At 49.3% G+C, this 23,117-nt stretch overlaps 1 protein-coding gene across 10 annotated transcripts in view; it reads right to left on the bottom strand.

Annotated features, from left to right (window-relative positions):
• The window catches only part of HMBOX1 (homeobox containing 1), an 802,934-nt gene that overhangs the window by 43,393 nt on the left and 736,424 nt on the right, over positions 1–23,117 (bottom strand). For 2 of the 10 annotated variants that reach the window (XM_069605709.1, XM_069605710.1), the window contains exon 11: positions 10,560–10,653. The exons of the other annotated variants lie outside the window; for them this stretch is intronic. In XM_069605709.1, coding sequence (XP_069461810.1) covers positions 10,609–10,653 — 45 coding nt within the window. In that variant the 3' untranslated portion in view covers positions 10,560–10,608. The remainder of the gene's footprint in view (positions 1–10,559; positions 10,654–23,117) is intronic. 10 annotated transcript variants of the gene reach the window in all.

Raw genomic sequence — 23,117 nt, 5'->3', positions numbered from 1 at the left:
ATGACTTCGGGCGCCAACCAAGAAATCCTGGCGGCGATTGCGGACCTAAGAGCGGCCTGGGAATCTAAGCTCGAACTGGCCGTCACCAAACTAAAAACGGCGCTGGATCTCAAGGTCGGAGAGGTTCAAGAGGACGTTAACCTACTCCGACAGGATGTCAGGGCCTTGGCGGAGCGCACAGAGTCCCTTGAGAAGGAAGTCGGCCCGAATACTGCGGATTGCGCCTCCCATAAAGCCGAATTGCACGCCCTGATACAAAGAGTGGGCAACCTGGAGAGCAGAGTGGAGGAGGCGGAAGTACGAGCCCGTCGTAATAACATCCGCATCGTGGGCCTGCCGGAGGGGATGGAGGGCCGTGACCCTATGGAATTCATTGAATCCAATTTATTACAAGAGATACCCAGAGGGGCCCTATCCCAAGGATTTGCAGTAGAAAGGGCACATAGAGCCCTAACAAGGAGGCCGCCGCCGGGGAACCCGCCTAGGGCTATGATCGCTAAAATTCTCAACTACCGCGACCGGGAGAGGATACTGGAACACTTTCGAAAAGGAGGAACGATCACACGAGGAGCGGCAAACATCACGGCTTACCCGGATTATACCCTGACTGTACAGCGTAGCCGCATGAATTTTGGGTCAGTAAAGCGGAGATTGAGAGAGGCGGGCCACAAATATATGTTACTTTATCCCGCAAAATTGAAGGTCATTCATGCACATAAAACTCTGTTTTTTGAGACCCCGGAGGAAGCCATGGGATGGCTCGATGCACAAGGATGCCCCCAGGAGTCAGAAGTTCGGACGAGAAAGAGCTCGGAAGAGATACGGGAGACATGAAGATGGCGTCGCAAGATGGCGTGGCACGTGGGACTTGAATATAGTTGTTTGCGCAGCCTTCGGTAGAGAAGGTCAGATGATTGCACTATTTGTCATGAGCACTGTGGTTAATGTTTACTTAACGGGAGCCTTACGGAACGATTCTCTTTACCCCATGATAGTTTTAGTTGGGTGGCCATTAGGGCGACCTCACCCTACTGAGCTCTGTGCATCGGTCGGTGCTTGCAAGGCTCGATGTGGGGGTGCCTGAGCTCCGAGGCTGGAGCTGGGCAGCAGTTGGGGTGTGTGATGTTGGGGAAGGGACGGGGGGGGAGGAGAGGGGAGGGAAGTTGGGGTTTTGCTGTGTACATAGTTAAAGGGGGTTTGAGCTGGTACGAGGAGCTACTAGAACGAGATGCTATCTGTATCACGTGGGCCAAGGGGAGTCGCTACATGGGAAGCAAGAAGATACTCATGAGCCATGGGAGACCTTAAGATCGTAACCTGGAATGTCAGGGGACTTAACAGCTATTTAAAAAGGAACAAGGTCATGATGTACCTTAAAAGGCAGAGGATTGACATTGCGCTGCTGCAGGAAACACACCTGACCCAACAGAAATTGGAACTGGTGGGGAAAAAGTGGAGAGGCACAGTAGTGGGCTCTCCGTACTCTGCCTATGCTAGGGGAGTGCTGATCTGGGTGGCACCGCATGTTCCGCTCCGACTCATACAGGAGGTGGTGGACACGGAGGGCAGGCTGGTCATGCTGAGGGCCTTGGTAGAGAATAAGGAGGTGTGCATTATAAATACATATGCCCCCAACCAAAACACTGCCACGTATTTCAGAACCCTATGCACTCACCTGGGCGCGTGTGTGGGGGGAGCGATTATTTGGGGAGGGGACTTTAACTGCGTGCTCGACGCAAAGGCAGACAGGTCTGATAAGAAGATTGATCGGCCCACCCCGGCGGCCAGGGTATTACAGGCATTACTAGAGGACTTTGGGCTGGCGGATGTTTGGAGACTGAAACACCCTAATGCCACGCAGTACTCTCACTATTCTGCTCCGCAGCACTTACATACGAGATACGAGACTGGATTATTTTTTTGCCACGCCAGATGTGGTGATAGAGACCACCCAAATAGAATATAGAGCAAGGGTCCTGTCGGACCACTCGCCCCTGGTGTTCACCTGGCAGTACTGTCGCCCTAGGGTGCGGAAACCGACGTGAGATGCGATCTTGCAGTACTTTGAGGTACTTTGAGGTAAACACGGGCAGTGTGGATTCAGCGAGTACACTCTGGGAGGCTTTTGAGGTTGTGTTGCGGGGTACTGCTATTTCCAAGTCAAAAGGCCTGCAAGGTGGGGTCCTGACAGAACTAGAGAAGGCGGAGAAGCAACTGGAGCGCGAAAGCGACAGGGCAGGAGGGGACGTGGAACTAGTACTCGAGCTGCAGCAGAGGTGTGCGGAGCTTTGGGAAAGGCTCTGCAACCTTAACTATAAAAAATATGTCGAGAGGCAACATGCAGGTGGGGACAAAACTGGCCGCTTGCTGGCGTGGTTATATAAGAGCGAAACCCCCAGGCCCCCGATTAGGATAATAACTAGAGAGGACGGGGAGGAGGTTGACACCCAAGAAGGAGTCAATGGGGCATTTTTTGACTATTATAGAATACTATATGAGGACAGAGGAGGGGAAAACCAGAAAGAGATCAGAGAAACATTGAAAGACATGGAACTACCTAGGATTAGTGACGAAGAAAGGGAGGAACTAGACGCACCTATTACCCTGGATGAACTAGAGGAGGTGGTGAAACAGCTGCCCATCTGCAAGACCCCGGGCACGGACGGATTCCCGGGCGAGTTTTATAAGGTATATAGGGCAGAGGTACTCCCCCCTATGCTAGAGATGTTTAATGAGTCTTTTGAGAAGGGTCGGCTACCGGATACGCTTCGAGAAGCACTAATCGTACCGCTCCCCAAGCCCAACAAACCGGGGCATTGCTGCGGCTCGTATAGGCCGCTGTCAATGCTGAACCAGGACAGCAAGATCCTGACGGCGGTCCTAGCTAATAGGCTACGAAGGGTCATCAGTAAATTGATACACCCGGATCAGACAGGCTATGTCCCCAATAGAAATATAACTCACAACCACAGGCGACTCCACCGGGAGATTGAAGAGGGGAACAGAAGCGATGAAGAGATGGTGGTGGTGTCCCTAGATGCAGTCAAGGCTTTTGATTCGGTGAGGTGGCCATGGTTGCTGGCGGCCCTGGAAGAATACGGAATGGGGCCGGGTTATGTTAGGTGGGCGGAATTGTTGTACAGCGAACCACTGGCCAGAGTACGCACGGGATCAGTGATATCTAAGAGGTGGCAACTCAGTAGAGGCACCAGACAAGGGTGCCCCTGGTCCCCGATGTTATACATTCTAGCCCTGGAGCCCTTAGCAGTGTACCTCAGACAACAATATGACTTGGTTGGCATTGAAGTGGGGGGAGAGAAACACCTAATATCCTTATATGCTGATGATTTGTTACTGTATTTGAAATATCCGGAGGAAAATCTCCAGTACGTTTTAGAGGTCATGGAAAAGTATGCGGAACTGTCCGGCATAGCGGTAAACCCCCAAAAATCGAGCATGTTTCCATTGGGGAGCTACACAGGAGTCCCTCTGGAACGATTGCCAGTGTTGCCCGTGCCTTGGGCAGCTGATTCTTTCCGCTACCTCGGAATAGATGTATATCATACTGTGGAGGGGGAACACTTGCACAATACCGAGGTGGCTGTGAAGAAAATCCGCACAAATATGCAGTTTTGGGAGAAGCTGCCGCTGGCGATGATGGGGGAGGGGGCGATGCTCAAGATGGTGGTCCTGCCTAGGCTGTTGCACTTTTTCAGTAATATACCACACCTGATTCCCAAGAAGTTCTTTGCCAAACTTAACAGCATGTGTAGGGACTTCCTGTGGCACGGCACCCGCAATAGAGTGGCGCTATGGAAGCTACAGAACTTCCATGATAGAGGGGGCATCAAGCTGCCAAACTTTGAGGCCTATTATGTAGCCAGCCAATTGCAATATGTAACGAAATGGCTTTCTGATGAAGAAACTCCTGAATCTAGGCTGGTTGGGCAGGACTGCGCCCCGTTTTACATAAAAGAGATCATCTGGGTTCCTAGACTTGAACTGAATGAACGCCCGAGTATGCTGTTGCTTGGGTGGAAGATGTGGCACAGAGCATGCCAATTGATGGAGCGCCCGTACCCGTGTTCCCCACAGGTGCCGCTAGTTGCCTTAACTAAGGGAGACAGCCAGCTTAGGATGATAATCAGGACCTATTGGGAATCCGTTGGGCTGGCCACATTGGGAGATATATGGCAAGAAGGGGCTATTAAAGAATTTGAAGACCTAGGAGAAGAGACAGGGTTGCATGGGGGCCAATATGTTACGTATCTTAGGCTGGTGCAGACTATCCGTAAAACCTGGCCGGAGACTGTGCTGGCGGAAGAACCAGACGCTCTAATTGGAACGATATATGACATATCGGAGGGAGGGCACGAGATCTCTAGACTATACGAGGTGGTGATGACCCGGGTGGGGAAGGACTTGATGGACTTGAGGTTGGACTGGGAAGTGGAGGTGGGGGCGCAGTTGACCGATGGGATGTGGGAACGGGCCATGGGATACCATAAGAAAGTGTCCAGGAATGCTAGATTGCAGCAAATACAACTATACATTACGCATAGAGCCTATATGACCCCGAAAAGAATATCCAAGTTTGCGAACGCAGGAAGAAAAGCATGTCCGAAATGCGATGAGGAAGACGCAGATATGATACACATGTTCTGGTCTTGCCCAGTGATTGAGGCTTTTTGGGGGGAAGTGGCACGGAAACTAGCAGACAAAGGGGTCCCGCTACACATAGATACGGCCTGGGCCTGCCTGTTGGGAGGGTTTCCCAGACCACGGAACACTAAACATCTTGGGAAACTGAGGGACCTGGCGTATGTGCTTGCTAAAAGAAGGATAGCCATGAGCTGGAAGCAATGCCACAAGCCACGGATAGAGGTATGGTGGCGGGACTTGCAAAAATGGTCGGAGGCTGAAACGGTGGTATGGCAGGAGGCATGTAGCAATTGCGGGGAGGAAGATGTAGGTAACCTGGCGGCTTGGAGGATGTTAATTACAGGACTGTTTGGCACGGTAGTGGACCCTGCAGCTTCGGAAGGAAGCGATACCCAGCCACACGTAGTGGATACAGAACCGAAATGTTGATAAGCTCTTGAGCGCGGGGGGGGGATTGGGGTGCAGTAACGTGTGTTAATTGATGTTTACGAGTCTATTGTAATTAATGCTGCAAGTTTGGTTTGTATTGTTTATTCTCAAAATAAAATTAAAAAAAATAAAAAAAAAAAATATATTGGCCTCCGAGGGAAAAGACTCTCACAGAGCCTGTGTCCCAGATGAGACCCAAGAAGGTCAGGCTCTTCGTGGGTTGCAGCGAGGACTTCTTGAGATTGATAGTGAACCCCAGGTCATGCAGTGTGTTCATCAGTGCGGAGGCCGTATGCTGAACCGCTTCTGGAGAGGTAGCCCAGAGGAGCCAGTTGTCCAGGTATAGGTAGACGTGGTGGCCTTGAGCACGGCTGCCACTCAATTCATCAACCTGGTAAATACCCTGGGTGCCGAGTTGAGGCCGAAGGGTAGCACCTTGCATTGGAAATGGAAGCCCATGATCCTGAAGCGCAGTAAGGAACGATGTGGCTGCCAAATCGAGATGTGTAGATAAGCGTCCTTCAGATCCAGGGAGCACATCCTGCCTCCCCTGTCCAATGTTTCTACAATAAGAGCTGGCATAACCATCTTGAATTTTTGCAGAGGGAGGGAGAAATTGAGGGTGGAAAGGTCCAACACAACTCTCAGGCCAACCTGGTTCTTCTTCTGAATGGTGAAAATCCTGGAATGGAAGCCCGAGCCTCGCTGGGAGGTTGGCACTTCTTCCACAGCCTGGCTCTCGATGAGCGACCGGATCTCCGCCAGCAGAGTTGCTGTCTCAATCTGTGGGGGTTGGAGGGGAAGGGGGAAGGAGGGAGGAGGAGAGGAAGGTACCGGTAGGCGGTACCCCGTGGAGACTACGGAGAGGATCCAGGGGTCCGAAAAGTTCTGGTGCCAAAATTGCACGTGAAAGGCAAGCCTCCCCCCACCCCCACCGGAGACCCGTGGACCCGAAGGGGCGTGTCATGCCTTTTTTCCCTCTGAGGCTGTTGCGGAGGTGGGGGATTGGAAAAAACCCTCACCCCCCCCTCACACGTTTTTTGGTTTCCTCCGATGCAGACTCGGAGAACGGTCAAGTTGTCTGGACCTCTGTTCTTAGAAGCCTCGGAACCCGCCAAACGCCCACCCCCTGCGACTGGGTGTAGACCTTGGGCATGGCCTTCGTAAGAATAGATAAAAAGAACAGCTTGAAAACCGCAAAGTCTTTATCTAATCCCTCATCCGTGGTGGAGTGGAAGAGATCCCTGCCCTCGAAGGGAAGGTCCAATATGCATTCCTAGACATCGGGATTAAACTTAGTAGCCCGGAGCCAGGCCGTCCTTCTCACGTCCGTGGCAATGCAGATGGACCAGGCAGAGGTATCGATGTGGGCCACAGTGGTTTCCATCATGTCCTGGGCTACCAAACTGGATTCTCCTAGTCCCGCCTTGAAGCGTGCTTCGCTCTGTGCCAGAAGTTCTGGGAGGAAGTCTGCAATTTCCTGCCAGAGCCTTTGGGTAGTGGCTGCCAGCATGACATCTGCGTTGGCCTGCTGCAGGTGCAATGAGGCATGGAGTACAGCTTCTTCCCGTACGCCTCCAAGATCTTCTCCTCCTTGCCTAGCAGCGTCGAGTATGAGGTAGCCGAGGATGACAGGCTTGGAATAGAGTGACACCGCAACTATCACAGAGTGCGGTTGAGGATGCGCTGAAAGCAAGAGTGTGTCCCCCTCCATCTGCCTGTACTTGGCGTCGAGGCACCAATTATCAGGCTGTGCCGAGTGCAGCTTGAGCCACCCCTTCTTGGCCAGGGCAACTACGTCTTTCTGCATCAGGATCTAAGTTTTGGTAGGGGTCTTAGGGTGAGGACCTCTGCCAAGACCCCTCCTCGTGCTGCTCTAGCTCGGGCTGAGGAAGGCCCAAACCTGCAAGGCATTCATTGAAGGTCCTGGGTTAAAATGCCGTGTCGGGGTCCTCATCCGCCAGGCTCGCGGGGGATGGGGGATCCGGAGCTGGTGGAGGAGTGATGGGTGCCATGGGCTGTGCAGTGGGAGACCGAAGCCGGTGGCTGCTGCGGAGGCTGGTGTGGAACCGCCTGAACTGTGGGAGGCAGGGAAGCCAGAATCAGAGGAGCCGGCTGGGGCAGCAGCATTTGCGCTGGGGCCTGTGGCACCGGAGCCATCGGAGGAATGACTATGGGTGCCAGTGAATTGACCTGAAGGAGCATGTCCCTGATGGCATTCCGGAGGATGGCCCCCAACTGGGGAGTTCGCATCAGCCCTAGGCACCTTTCGAAGAACCTGTCTTCGGAGCTGTAGAGGTGGCAGGTGATATTGACGGAGTGGGCGAGGGCAGTTGGGGCCGGAACACACACTGCCTGGGGTGCAGGGGAAACCTGTCCTGCGCTGCTGAGGGATAAACTGTAGGCCACGCACCTGGTTGACACCAGTCCCACCTTGTGACTCTTTCCTCCACCCGCTCTGCAAAAGGGGGTATCGGATGAGCGGCCATATTGTCTGGCGCAGCAGTCATTTTGTCGAGCTCCATGCCATGAGCCGAAGTCGTGGTGCGTGGCTCGCTGGAACCAGCCCCGTCCAAGACGCTTGGTGTTGGAACAAAACGGCTATCCCGCACCTCAAGCCGTGACCTGGAAGGCATACTGCCCTCGGCAGAGCTGCTGGTAGTGCTGCGTGAAGGCACCCCTTCGGACATGATGCCGGTACTAGGGCGTTGCCCCTTGGTAGTAACCCCGGTAAAAGAACCTTGAGGTCCCTCAGCACTGACACTGGAAGGATCCGGAGACCCCTCGGCCGTGAGGCCGGTAGCTGGATTAGCCTTGGTACGTGTGCTGGTACTAGAACCCGACAGGTTCCTCCTGGCCGGGCGCTTCCTAGGGAAGGAGTCACCCTTACGGGGTGCGATGGTGAATAGAGGCCTTTCCTTTGCCCTCGAGCGATGTTTGACGAAGTCCTTTGGGTACTCCGGAGGGGACTTCCTGAAGAGCTCCCTCCACCTAGCTAGACTGTTCTTCAGTGCCTGTGGAGTCAATGCATCGCACGCAGAACAACCTTCCCAGCCATGGTCAGGGCCACGGCAGGAGAGGCAAAGGGCATGGGGTTATAGGGAAGAGCCCCTCGCAGATTGGACACCTGCTGAAGCCCACTGAAGTCGACATGCGCCGGGGAGGAGCGTGGCGTCGGAGGATCAAGTACCTATTGAAAAGAAAAAGACAAAGATAGAAGACTATCCGGGGAAGAGCGCATGGAATTACATGGCCGAAGCCAACCACAGGAGCGCTGATGAATTTGGCCTGGTCCCGTCAACACGGAAAAGGGGACTGAGGAGTGGCGCTGGTGGGCCGATTCAGGAGAGCGCGCCTGCTCCCAGGGCTGTGCCTCTAAATTTAAAGGGGAAGAATATTTTTTTCTGGTGAAAAAAGGTTCCGTCTCCCATCCCTCGTGAGGGACGCCCATACAGCATGGAGGAAAGGGGACTGGACGTAAGAGTACACCCGCTACAGCCCTCATCACTGGGTTGTAATGCCTCAATACAGCAGCCCAACTATTTAACATCATCGCCATAATTCATTGAGCATTGTTAGGGCGCGATTGCATTTTTTGGTTCTGGCTCCGTATGTTTATGGTCTCCTAAACTTGTTGCTGACTTGCTTGGTTTTGTAATTTTTCTTGTGTGGGCAGAGGGACTTCTACTGACGTCTCCCTGCCACTGCAACCCTTTGCCTACTGTTCTTTCATTAGTTGCCAATATGGTTACCAGGGCAGGGGAGCTTTTTAAGCAACTCATTTTGGTCCAGGGTGAGCCAATCACACGGACATGTGCTGTGTGGAAGGCTGGTGGTGTTCACTGTATCAGTAGTCCAATACACCTACCTCGTAGTCATTGGGGTACCAACCCATTTTCTAAGCCCGACTCCTGACATTTTCTTTTGGGCCATCCCTTTGCCTATGTGGACCATGGGGCACAGGTAAAACCAGAGATGTGGGCTCTTCTTGAGCACCAAGTGTGAGTTTAAAACCGTAGAGACTGGTTTAGTGTCCTCCAGGCTTTCCAATTTACATCCAATGTGGATGGGCTGCTACATTGGGTATTTATAGGGGAGGCCCGATTGGCTCGCTGTCAATATCTTTGTGTGCTGCCCAAATGAGTGATTGGGTTAATCTATAATCGGTGAAAGACCGTGTGCATTCCCTAGAGATTATTTAGGTGATCTCCTGAAAGACTGCTAGTTTGTTTACTGCCATTCTATTGGTACCTTTTTGTGGCCACACTGGCTGATATCCTGTCTCCTTTGTCCTTGCTCCCAGTTCCTTCTCTGCTGGTCGAATCCCATGGGCTACTCCCCTCATCCCCCCGCCCATCTACCCAGTCCTCTGTTGGCTGGACTTCTTGTTCCTTCTTGGGAGAGTTTCCTGGTCTTTGCTATGCTGCTTCGCTGTTAAATCCTTCTGGCACAAATGCCCTAAAGAGGGGAGTCTTCCTGGCTGGACTTGGAGTGGCTTAGTTGCGACTTACTTCAGATCCATTTTGGGACATCCTGGCTTGCCTTCGCCCCCACCGAGATTGCAGATTGCTGGCTTGCTGCCCCTTCATGTCCTCCAGAGCTGTCCTGGAACCTTGGCCAGGTTCCTCCGTCCTCCTGGCGCCTTTATTTTAGATGGGGGTGCTTCTCAGGCAAGATAACCTTAAATCTCCAGAGTAAGATCACACTGGACCCCCTACAAAGGTGGGAGGGCCAAGCAGGCACAGGAGAAGAGGTGGCCCTTCTCACCTCCATCATTGTCTGCTGCACTAAACAAGGTAGGCTAGGTGGCTTTCCAGGTCAATTCTTGGGTGCACAAGGACCTAGACAATATCCCTGACGTGAGGGTCTGGGAGGACTGGTTTCATTTTCCCCAGTAAACGTGGCTAGTACTTTTTCCAATAGACATGCTGTAGATGAGGGAAAGAGGCATGCAAACGTTTTGGGTTGAAGGTTGTGTAGGAGTGGTGACATTGGCAGATGAATTGATAATGAGATTGTTGGTCTTACAGAGATGGTTTCTCAGGTAACGTGTGGTCATTCAGTAATTCCCTGGAGTTTAGCAGGAATTCAGACTAAAGACGGAGGTCATTTTTAAGCCGCACTGGGCATATTCTGTATACTATTTGACAGTGAAATATCCAATTTCCTAAATTAAATATATGTACATCTCCATCAAGACATACACTATTTTCATAGACTGATCAGCAGATTCCACTTACCACATCCCTTTGACTATTACTTCATGAGCCATCATTAAAACACTAGTTACATTGCTGTAAAATCTTACATCTGTAATATTTTATCAGAATATGCACCCACAACCACCTATGCCTTCCACAAGCCTCTGAGATGCCACACACACATCTGTGACCCACATTGTTCCTCAAGTGTATCCACACTACCAATCACAGACCCCAGGAAAGGACCACAGTAAGGTTGCAAAGTACCTGATGGTCCCCTTGGTTGGTGGACACACTGGCCAACGCCCAGCTCTTCCTAAGGACAAGGTTCACTGACTGTGCATGCTGACTCGACCAATGCCTGATGGGACAACAAAGAGGGGAAAGTTGTGAGCAGCACAGTGGTGCACCTACACACAAGTAGGAAGACAATAGTTTGCTGGACTCAAGTAAAAGAGGCACCACACTGTAGGAGGTGCCTTATACATATGGGGACAAGATGCCTGGGGAAAAGACTAAGCAGGTGCTTCAATTCCCAAACTTGTCACAGCAGAGCAAGAGCTATGATCCCTTGAATTTCCCAGGGGTGGAGAAAAGGGCATGAAGAGTTTCTCACCAACTGTGGGTAAACGGTGCATGCCAGCTGGTCAGAGGAGTATCCCTGGAGTTGCAGGGTTCGCTTATGTTACACAAAGAGGGAAGTTCTTCCACTGTCAGTTTGGATGTGCTTCCATGGAAATACAATTGACGAAATGGGTCTTGGTAGTACCTGGTTGACAATGTGAAATTGATTTGCTGATGCAGAGTCTGTGCAAATGCTGCTGGAGATCAGGGATCTTTTCAGTTGCAGCCTGTTCTGTCCCTAGACAGAATGCTAATCAGTTTACTCCAGCAGAAAATATTCTTGTGTCTGGGAATATTGGCCAGCAGATATTAAGTCTCAATGTACCCCCTCCCACAAAGACCAAATATTTCTAGGAATAGAAGCAAAGGAGGTGAAAACAGCTTTAAATCATCAGATAGGAGGTTCCAAATGTTTTTGTGTGGTTAGGTGAGGAAGGAAACCCCCCCACTTAGGAAGAATGCCTCTTCAATCAACGTTTTACATCCTTTTCTGCAAATATCTCCTTGTTAACATCTATTACAGACGACCCTGAAACCATCTGATTCTGTCCGCTTCAGGTCAACCACCAATATGCTGTACAAGAGAATTTTTACAATTCATTTGAACCTTTTATTGAATTGAATGGACTGCTAAATCTGTATCCAGCTGGGTTCAGACCCAAAAGGGGTATGGAACCAGGGTAGTCTCCATTCTGGATGACAGGTGGGTAACGGTGACTTGGATACCCCCCACCCTCGTGTTTCTCAACTTTGCCTTATCACATTCGACTATAGAATCTTGATCGACAAACTGCCCATCAATGGTCTCTATGGTACTTCCTTGGAATGACATTTTTATCTCAAAACGTATCTTGGCTATTGTGTTCCTTTGAAATCTGTATGCCGATGTCTCACAGATCTTAATCAAACTCATTCACAAATGCTTCTACCCAATTTCAGGACAGCAAGGGTCAGTCAATAACTGGATGGGTACAAATAAATGTGAGCGGTCACACTGCTGAAAGCTGGCTACTTTCACCTCATCCTCTACCGGGTTCAGCCTCTGAGCTGCAATTGCACTCATCTGTAGATTGACACCTGCACTTACTCAGGCCTTCTTCAACGCCTCAAACAATTTCCTGAGGCATCATAATGCTGCACTTAACTGCGAATATGCTTGAAACACTGAGACCAGACCACATACCCACTGTGCATCCTTCATTGGCCCCCAGATTTCAGAAAATCGGCTTTAAGGCAATCTGTATGACCCATCGAACATTTTATGGCAACGGTTCTGCCTTTTCGCAAGGCATGACCCCTTGCTACAGTCATAGATTATGCACTGTGGTCCCCTCCTTCACCTTCCTTCAAATTCTACTTGCAAGGAGAATGTGCTGGGGTGGAGGTTATTACTCGGTTTAAGTCTCACGTCTGTGAATCTCCCCGACATTTTACATCAAGCCATTCATCACAAAAACATTCACAGAAGCTCTGAAGACTACTTTCCAAAATTACATATCACTGTCTGTAACAATCTCTAAACAAAAGTGACCTGTCTTGACTGCCCTCATTGTGTCCGAGTCATGAAGGTTTTTTTTTAAACACACCTTACCAGTGAAGTTGGTATGTTCTAACATGACCTAACAGGTACAGGAACCCGGCATCAGCATCCTTCACTTGCTTCAGCCTTTAGGTATTCCTAGTTCTGGGAGTTTTCAAGTTGCACTCTCTCAGTTCACTCTTCTTACACTGCCCCTTTGTTGATTTAGCTCCTTCTGAAATGCATTTCGTACTTTTGGTAATGCCCAATAACCCTGTGAATAACCCCAACAAAACAAAGGCTGAAGAAGTGTGAAAACCCCATCACATACCTGCATGCAGCGTGAGTGTATCATGAAATGAATGCCGACTTGCTGGCCAAACCTTTATAAACTGCAAATCAGGCTCTTTGTCAAATGTATAGGGTACAACATCATTGAGCCTGGCAGCAGCTATGCATCACTTGAATAATGGGAGGAGAAGCATGGTGAATGTGTGGTCTTGATGGTGAGTGGGGCCATTTCCAACATGGCATCCCATAAGGTAAGGGTCACTAATGAATTTAGCATGGGATTGTGGAGGTGTTGCAGTACGAGAAGTTCTTTCCGTATGGATTTAGGTGAGCTAGGGTTCGGTGGAAAAAAGGTTTGGTGAATCTATACATACAATACTACTAGGCTGCAAAATGTACACTCGCCATTCGTAATTGTCGAGTGTCAATTGGATTGGGGCGAGTAAGAAATGCATTGGCGGACAAGGCCCACCCAAAAAATTCCAAATGCCCGCATTGCTGGCTGCTCAGTGCTCACTTGCTCTCCGGCTAAGTCTGGCGCCGGCAGTGAATGTATGATGCATTACTCACCGTAATCGTATTTCTGATGCTTGTATCTGCTTAGATTCAGATGCTATGCATAGGCCGACATCTAGTGGAAGCTGCAGAGTATTACAGTTGTTGTTTTCGAAATTCGAAAAAGTACGTCGACAGGGTTCGCTATTAATACCATCCCTAGTGTGACGTCCACTGTACCCATGGTCCTTCACGCGTCGAGGTTCATCAGATTGTTTTGTTTCTGACATGAGGTAGCATGAAGTGTAGCGTGAGTACAGGTGTATCAAAGCAGATATCTATCTGATAAAGCTCATATAAACATCCATGCACCTTCTCTTCAAAGGGAGAAAGGGTGGGCGCATGTGAATCTAAGCAGGTACAAGCATCAGAAATACGATGACAGTGAGTAATGTATCCCTTCTGAGGCTTGTGGAGTCTGCTTAGATCACATGCTATGCGTAGATTAGCATGCAGTGTTAGGAGAAGGTGGTGGGTTGTAAGAAGGCCCAACGGCAAATAGATGTTTAAGAAACGCTTGTCCCACCTGTGTATCTGCTTTGGAATGAGTGTCAAGGCAGTAATGCCGAGTGAAAGTATGTACTGAGGTCCATGTAGCTGCTTGGCAATTGGTGTCTAGCGGGACATTCGCGATAAAGGCCAAAGTAACTCCTGTACCCCTTATGGAGTGAACTCTTGGAGTGAAAGGCAGGGTTTTGCTGGATAATGAGTAACAGAGCTGTATGCATCTGACTATCCGTCTGGAGATGGCATTTTTGGAAATGCGATCTGCTTCTCTGCCTGTTGCTATGGAGACAAACAGCTGGTCTGTTTGTCTAAGCGGTCTACTCTTGTTTACATAATAAAGGGCTGCCCTCCTTACATCTAGTGCATAGAGTTTTTTCTCAGCTGAGCTGGTTGGGTTCTGAAAGAAGGCCGGTAGCTCAATGGATTGGTTTACGTGAAATATGGAGATGAACTTAGGAGAAAACCTAGGGTATGTACGTAAAACCAATTTGTCCTTGTGGATGACAAAGAAAGGGTCTTGCACAGACAATGCTTAAAGTTCACTAACTCTTCTTATGGAAGTAAGAGCTACTAAGAAGGCAGTTTTATATGTGAGGTGTTTAAGACTTGCCTTGTGCATAGGGTCAAAAGGAGGTCCCATGAGCTTCGCAAGAACTACATTGAGATCCCAGCCTGACGGTGGGCTTGAAATCGGAGGGTGAAGTCTCTTTACTCCCTCCATGAATGCTTTGATGACGGGGTCTTTCCACCACAACATTTTACTCTGAGAGGTGGTGTAAGCTGATAAAGCCACCAGGTGAGCTTTATAGCGTTCAATACTAACCCTGAGTCTAACAAGTGGAGCATATAATGGAGAATGTGGAATGGGATACATTCTATGGGGTTTATCTGTTTGGGCTGGCACCAAAGAACAAATCTTTTCCACTTGTGGAAGTAACAGTGTCTGGTGTTTGGTTTGTGAGCCTCCTTGAGGATATCCATACACCTTTTATGGCAGGTTAAGATGTCCAAACTGACTTCAGGAGCCATGCTGCCAAGTTCACTGAGCGAGGTTGAGGGTGCCCTGATAATCCTGTGTGGAGTCAATAAGTTGTTTTGGCACGGGAGTTTGATGGGATCGCACATCGCCAGTTTGCGCAGACGTGGATGCCATGGTTGTCTCGCCCACATAGGAGCAATTAGGATGAGTGTCATCTGTTCTTTGTGAATCTTGATCACCACCTTGTTCATAAGAGGTGTTGGGGGATGAGGTGGGTGGGGGATAAAGCATAAGCAAATTTCACTGACCAGCGCATCCATACAGCGTTCCCCTTCGTGTCTGGTTGGGGGAACCTGGACGTGCAGTTGGGCATCGCTTGCTTTCACTTGTAGCAAACAAATCTAGCATGGGGTAACTCCACTGAGAGAAGATGTGGTCTACGACCTCTGTGTCTAGTTGCCACTCGTGTTCCTCTGGTAGCTGATCTCTGCTCAGCGATTCGGCTAGAGTGTCGAGTTCCCCTGGAACGTGTTAGGAACAACTTCTGGTTGAGTGCCCATTTCCAAATTCTTTGCACTAGCTTGGACAGATTTGGAGAATGTGTGCCTCCCTGTTTGTTGATGTAAAACATTGCCGTAATGCTGTTGGTGAGAATCTGTACCGACTGATTTGTTAGCAGTTCTTCGAATGCTTGAAGAGCTTTGAATAGTGCCAGAAGTTCCAGCAGATTGATGTGGTTCAGCGCTGTGGCATGAGACCACAGACCATGTGCTGTGTGATGAAGGTGATGAGCCCCCCCACCCGATGAGTGACGCGTCTGTCGTAACGATCCTTTGCACCGCTGGATCATGAAAGGGTTTCCCCTTCAACAGATTCTCTCTTGTCCACAAGCGAAGGTTTTGTACTAGTGTTGGCTGTTAGGCAATGTTTGAATGCAGTACCCTCTGGGAACACTACAAACAACTATGACTACAAGTATAGGCAACCCAACCTTTGGTATAAGCTTGTACTACACAGTTTTAGTAGCGTGTTGAGCAGCCAGGCCTATCTCAAGAGGGGAAATGTGAGCTGTAGTGGAGTTACACAAAGATTCACAGTTACAGGTATTCAAATAAACTCTTACACTCAAGGTTTCCTGCATAAAAAATGTATAATTTATCAGTCGGTTATAAAGCTTTCTTCAGAAGGGAGCAATAGAATAGTAACGCAAATATACTTCAATACTGTACACTCTGAGTTTCTGGATCAGACAAGGCCCTTTTGGGATGGCCCACAGACACAACCTACACCCAGGGTGACCTCAGTAACAAGGGTGCTGGGGACATTAATACCTTACTGTTGGCATACAGAAAACTCTTTAAAAAGTAAGTAAAAGGCAAATGTTATTACAACACAAGAAATACAAATGGTCATAAGCAGGGCAAATACTTTCAGATGGCTCTGAGAAGAGTCATTCAATTCAATAGGCTAAGCCAAAGTCAATGGGCCAAAGACTTTGTATAGGATGCAGCACTTCAGGTAAGTAAATGGAAAAGTCTTTGCTCAAGTTCTTAGGAGTCTTTGAGAACAAGAAGAATCAAAAGGTAGGGCCATAAGCTGATTAGACTTGTGAGTTGCAGAAGTTACAAGCACTTCCACAGTAATAGGTATGTTCTCTTAGGCTAGTTTTTACAGTACCTTAGTAAAGAAGAAAAAGATGCAGCTTAAGACTTCTGTTCCTGTACAGCTCTGCAGATCTCACTGTTCCTGGGCTTCAGTCGTGAGGACAAGAGGGAGGATGTTGGGGGACTCCTGCACTGCAACGGTCAAAGCTGGCAACCGGAAAACTTTAGTTTCAGTGGCTGTTTCGGCTTTTCAGCTCCTTGCGGTACAGCAAATAGCAATAAGCACAGTTCCTGGCTGTCAAGGTGGACTTTCCTCACATCTGAGGTCACGCACTCGACTGAGGGGGGTGGGGGGTGAGAGGGGGATGGGGGGGTCAGGTTTGGTCAGACCTGCTTCGTGGGAGTCCGGAGGATCTTCCAAAAGCTTTAGGCCAGCTTACAAGCAACACACACAATCTGGTGTCCCTCTCCCTGGCTCTACGGTTTCCTGCGGCAACTCTGAGGAAATTCAACCAACTTTGAAATGGGTGTCCAGGTGGTTTACTTGAATGGTCCTACCAGTCGTCCTTGGAAGGGCTTCTCTGTCGATGCGAACCTGGCGATTTGGACCTGCAGCAGGGCTTCACCAGGCAAACCAACGGTCCAGGAGTTGCAGCAGCCGTCTTCTTCAAGCTCTTCTTCGGTTCCTTCGTCCAGTGGTCGACTCTGCATTCCAAGCCAAGAGACTCGCCTTTTATTCAGTTCTCTCCCATTCATTCCAGCCTAGCTGCCACTCACCCAGCAGGGTGGCTGTCCTTGCTGGACAGTCAGCCACCCAATCACCACAGAGTGCATTTCGGTCTCCTAGAAGACTAGGTACAGGGAGTTTCGGGCACCTCCCTCACTTCCTGCCTACTCCAGACACTCTGGAGCCAGAGGCGGGTTTCACTCCTGAAGCCCGCCAAAGGCAAATGAACAAAGAGACCAAACCTGGTTTGGCGTGCAGTGAAAAGCTTGAGAAGGACCTTTCCACAAAGAAATGGTGAAAAAAGAAGACCGGGGCACCGTTTTAACAAAGGAGGCTCAGGCGCCATCTTGAAAAACATGGCTCCCGCGATTTAACGTTACCGGAGCTGCAAACAGTTTGCGGTCGGGGTAAATCATGGTAGTCCATTGTAAAACCACTGCCACTAGCCATTCTGAGAGGAAAGGGTAACATTTCACTGTTACATGATTAACTAGACATAGGGGATACTAAGTAACCCCTCCAGCACCCTATTGTAAGATAGGGTGTGCTGGGTCAACAAATTTACAGGACTAAGTAAAGTCAATTTCACTCCACTGTTCTGGGAAACAGTAGTTGATCCCAGAGAAGGTATTTAAACCTTGGGCAATCTGAAAGACTTCCTGTGGCACTGCACTGAAGGTGCTTTGTGATACAATTGTAAAAGATGATCCCTATGGAGTTGGTTAGACTCCATAACCAAAAAGAAACAGTGTATAAACTCACATCAAAATACATGAGACAGTGGGAAGAAAAAAATGCTCACACTCTCTCCAGGTAAAAAAATCAAGTCCTCAAAATCCAGCAAAGTTGCAGGAGGTCTCTAAGGCAGAGGCGTAGACAGGGTAGGGCCTTAGCGGGCATGCCCCAACCAAAATGTAAAAATGCCCATGAAGCAGCGCTGTGTGGGCATTTACAGATGTTAATGTCACTGTGGTGGGCCCAACTACATTAGCTTCAGGCCCCACCTTTTAGACAAGCCTGGCTACGCCTCTGCTCTAAGGTAGAGGGAATTAGCACATTTTTGAGAATTCTCCCTAACATTGGCGAAACGACCATTAGATCGTCCCACTGACCGCTTGCCTGAGACCATTGTTTCGCCAACCACTCCTGCATGGGGCGCATGCACAGACGTGCATGTGGGAACAGGAAAATGCAAGATGCCATCATGCCTAGCAAATGCATTGCTTTGCGTACGCTTATCTGGTGGCTGGCTTGATAATGCGGTATTTGCAGTAACATGTTTTGGACTCTTTCCTTTTAGGGAAAGACTAACCCTTCTTCCGTGTTTATCACAGCTCCTAGGAACTTTTTGGTTGTGCTCCACACAAGGCTTGTGTTAGGGAGAATTCTCTGTTTAGGCTGAATTTCCTAACCTAGTGAGTCCTCCAGCAGCTTTGCTGGATTTCTGGAGTTTGTTTTTTTTCTCCTGCCAAGAGTGAGACTCTTTTTTCTCCCACTCTTGGACACGATTTATGGTGTTTCTTTGACTGCTAATGTGTTTTGTGGGCTATGGGGTCCTTTACTCCATAGGGTTTTATGTGTTTTTACTATGTGTGTTACACAGCACACTCCGTGCAGTGACACAGGGGTGTCATAGTGACACCCCACCATAGACTCCATACCCTGGGACTGAATACTGTCTCCCAGGGCATGTAAAGTCACCATTGGCTTTACTAGTCCCAAATTATGAACAGAAACCAGTACAAACCATCATATTGTGGACGTACTGGTCGGGGCAATTCGATTGCCCCGGGGTCTGTTAGTCGAGGGGGCACGTCTCCGTTCCCCCTGATCGAGTTTTGGCTGGTGGCAGTGGATACTACTTTTTATATTCGACCGCGAATATATCCCTATGGGATTTTCCCATTGTTCGAGGCTACCAACTTTTATTATTTCATTCTCATAGCCTCGAACATACCGCCGGTTTATTTATTTAATATTAATTCGCCGGTTGGTATTTTTGGCCAGGACTCTTCTGTGTTCTCTTCTGTGACTCCAACCCGAGTCGAGCCCTTTGTTCCACTTTTGGCGGGCTTCTCCACAGAACCCTCCAAAAGTGGTGCCACTCTGTCTGGGTACCACAAGGGGTGTGGGAGGAGGTTTAGGCACACTGGACTGAGTTACCTTGGTAACTCAAGTTGCACTTTTGTGTGATTGGCCCAAGCGGTGAGCGGCCGGCTCACCACTTAGCATGTTTGATTGACAGCTAGGCTGAGTGAATGGGGGTGTGCTGCATAAAAGCAGGGCTTTGGGGACTGGAACTTCAGAAGTCGCCACAGGACCTGAGAATCCGACGAGGGAGAAGCTGAGCCGACCTGCTACGACGACACCACCGGTGAAGCCCTGCTGAGCCGACTCACCACTTCCCAACGACAGAGGAGATCTCCATGCTGGAGAGTCTTCTTCCCTTGACTGGTGGGCACAACCAGTTTACCTTCTTTTCTGGCATCCCAGGACGTCTCGTGGTCGAATTGCCCGTGCCAAGCACCCCGGCAACCGGATAGCCACTTACACTGGACCGCGAACAAAAGGACCGCTCATTTTAACTGAGAACTCCGCGGCTGGTTTCTTCCCTGGCAGTGCAACAGACTCCTGTCTTCCTCTCCGACGAGATCCTCTCTTCCCCCGGACGAAGCACCGACTTGCATCCGCTGCCAGGAACAACTGCCCCCGCTGGAGTATTCTCACCACTTTAAGGTACTGGGTCCGCCAGGCCCCCCTTTCTAAAGATTGCTACAAGGTAATAATAATCCCTTAACCTTCTGGACTGGGCTGGCCGCCTTGACCATCTAACTGGTCCCTTTCTTTTGGTCCAACTCTTTCTGAACCTTTTTGAGACTTTTGTGCACTTTTGAACCGTGTGACCTTGGACACATTTCGTTCTGATCCTCTTAAAAAGGATCCGGCTTCCTGCACTCTAACTTCACGGTTTGACTCTGCCTTCCTCTCTTGCTGTGTTCTGATGAAAGTGTTGGGATCTGTTTCAATTTATACTCTGCCTTTCTCTCCCTTTTAAAAACGAATTATTAGAGTGCCATCTGCGTTAAGCGCTCACCGCTGTCAGAAAATAAGTGGGGCTTTACTTAAGACTTGTCTAATATTCTTTTAAGGGAGTGTATATCTTTTAGTTACTGTGTTTTTCAACTGCTTAATATTAGTGCCTGTGTGTTTTATTAGATGTGGTTTTAAATAAATAATTATATCTCTTTTACACCAAGCTCTGGTCAGTGTTTGCTTGTTCTACTATGTTCTTTTGACCTATTGTGAATACTCTGTATACTGCCTAACTCTTCTTGAGGGAAGTCTGACTGCTCAGTCACAGCTACCAAGTGTGGTACAGACTGCTACCAAGTGGGTTTACTGCCAAACACCTGTAGTCTTAAAGCTTTTGCAGTGGTCCCAGAGGGAACTGCACAGGTTTCTGCAAACAGCTTGATTTTTTCTAGTTTATTGAGAAGCCCAATTGGAAGAGAAGGTGTATAGTTCTTTGAGTGTTTTGCCTGCATATTTGAGGTGTCTTCCCTGTAATCAGCCAGTCGTCCAGGTAACGGTACACTGGGATTGCCTCCCTGCGCAGGTGCGCTGCCACCACAGTCAGTACCTTTGTTAATACCCTGGGGGCAGATGCTATCCCGAAGGGCAGCACTTTGAATTGGTAGTGCTGGTTTGCTATCTTTTAACACAAGAATCTTCTGTGCGCTGGGAACAATGAAATATGAAAATAATCATCTTTCATATACATGTCGCCATGTAGTCCCCCCGCTTTAGCAGAGAGATTACTTCTTGTAGCGTTGTCATGCAGAACTTTTGTGGCGTGACATAGGTGTTTGCAGGGCGTAGGTCTAATACTGGGCGCATTGTAAGATCTTTTTTTGGCACATGGAAGTAGGTTGAATAAATACTTTTGTTACCTGGTCCGCCGGGATGAATTCTATGGCGTCCATGAGAAGCAGCGTTTCGATCTCCTCGAGAAGGATGGGTTGTTCTTCCTTCGAGTGTGTCTTTTGACACAGGGGATGGTTTTGGGGTTGCTGAAGAAGCTCCACGTAATAACCGCCTGCCACGGGCCAATAGAACCCACTTGTCTGAGGTGATTCCCTCCCATGTGTGGGTGAAGTGTGCAAAACGCCCTCCCACTGGAGAGACATGGGAGGGAACTTGAAGCAGGTGGTCATTGCTTGGGAGGCACTGGCCCCTCTGGAAACCCTGTGAGGCTTGACCCTGGTTGTTTCTGGTCGTTTCTCTAGGATGAGCCCTGACCTTGTCCGTAACCCGATGCCCTCTGAATTTTGTCCCTGAAATCTATAAAAATTGCTACCGCCTCTCTGGCCTGGTGGCTTATTCGTTAGCTGGCCCAGTGATTTTAAAGTGTTGTACTCCTCCTTAGCGGGTTTTAAGGCATCCTCTATGGCTTTCCCAAATAGGAAGTTGGGTTCCACCGGCATATTAAGGAGAGTTGCCTGAGTTTCCTGCATGAAACCAGACTGTCGTAGCCACGCGTGGCGCTTAATAATGGTACTTTCAGCGACAATCCTGTCCGCATTGTCTGTGGCATCTAAATTATTCTTTAAAATGCAGCTGGATATCGCCTTTCCATCTGGTGCTACTAGGGCCAGTTGCAACTGGAGGGGTTCAGGAGCTGAAGCTAGTAGTGTGATACCTCATCCCACTTATTGCAGTTGTAGCTTGCCAGTAGTGTTGTGTTATTCGCAATCCTTGTCTGAAAGGCTGCTGAAGTGGTCACTTTCCTTCCCATAGTGTACAGCCTTTTGATCTCGTTTTCTGGGGGTACCTCCGAAGAGGCTAAAGGTGTTCCAGCCGTCTCTCTAGTTGTAGTTACCACAAGAGAGTCTGGTTTCAGCTGTCCCCTGATGTAGAGAGAATCTGTGGGAGCAGGGCGGAAGAGCTTTTCGATACACAGATTGACAGCCCACACCTGATTTGGGGTTTCCAGAGAAGGTTGTTTTCTCCTCTGGATAGATTGCAAGATGGCAATAAATTGGGTGATTGCTTTCTTGTCTCCCAGTATATCCTCAACAAAGTCATTATCCAGCTGAGTCTCTCGAGTTTGTATCTGAAAGTGCTCAGCTGCTTTAAATGAGCATATCGTTCTGCAGTGGCTGATTGTCCATGGGTGAATCTGCCACTGGGGGGTCTACGTTGACGGGAGAGGGCATGTTCTACACATCTTCCTCATCGTCACCATAGTACTGTTCTCCTCCCTCCTGTATTGTGTCACTGTCTTCAGTGTCTGTATTTTGGTCATACAGATCAATGAGGAGCGGGTCCTGCTGGGGTGAGATAGGCAGGGTATCAGGACGTGACTTTTTAGGTGTGTGCTGAGAGGAAGAGGCGGCAGTAGTGGGCGGGTGGCCTGTAAGCTTTGGGCTGCTTCTGGGCTCTTCTCAAAGAAGTCCACCATAAATGACATTCTCCTCATGACTATCAATGTCCTTGCAGGTCCATTGAGCTGAGCCTGGTATCGACCTTGGATTTTGGGGAGATACTTGACCCTGAGGTGAGACTGGGGTTTAGGTAGTCCCTTGTTCTTCAAGGCAGCTGCCAAGGAGTCCCAAACCTCCCCCCTGGGAGCCAGAATCTTTTTCCCTTTGTGGTGTAGAAGACTTTACCCTATGGGGCGATGGATCTTACAAGAGTGTTTCTTGGTATCTTTACCCTTAAGGAGGCTTCCATGGACATGTTTTTTCACCAGGTGGGCTAATCCCGAATTCCTTTAGCCCTTAGCCATTTTCGACCAGGAGTGTTGAATTTCGGCAGTGGAGTGAACTGAAGTCTTGTCTTCTGAAGTTCGTCAGTGTGTTTAGACACGGCGTCTGTACTCTCTTTCGACTTTCGGGGCCCATCGTCTGGCGATTGGGACCTCGAGTGCCCAGAGGACAGGGATTCTATAGACCTCCCCAATGACGCCGCGTGTGGGCGTTTGGTTGATGGTTGCGTCGATTCTTGGCCCTTTGCTGTG

Source organism: Ambystoma mexicanum, chromosome 4p (genome assembly GCF_040938575.1).
Source record: "Ambystoma mexicanum isolate Mex_15411 chromosome 4p, UKY_AmexF1_1, whole genome shotgun sequence".
NCBI lineage: Eukaryota > Metazoa > Chordata > Amphibia > Caudata > Ambystomatidae > Ambystoma > Ambystoma mexicanum.
The sequence above is the reverse complement of the archived record's forward strand: the minus strand, read 5'-3'. Positions and strand labels throughout refer to the sequence as shown.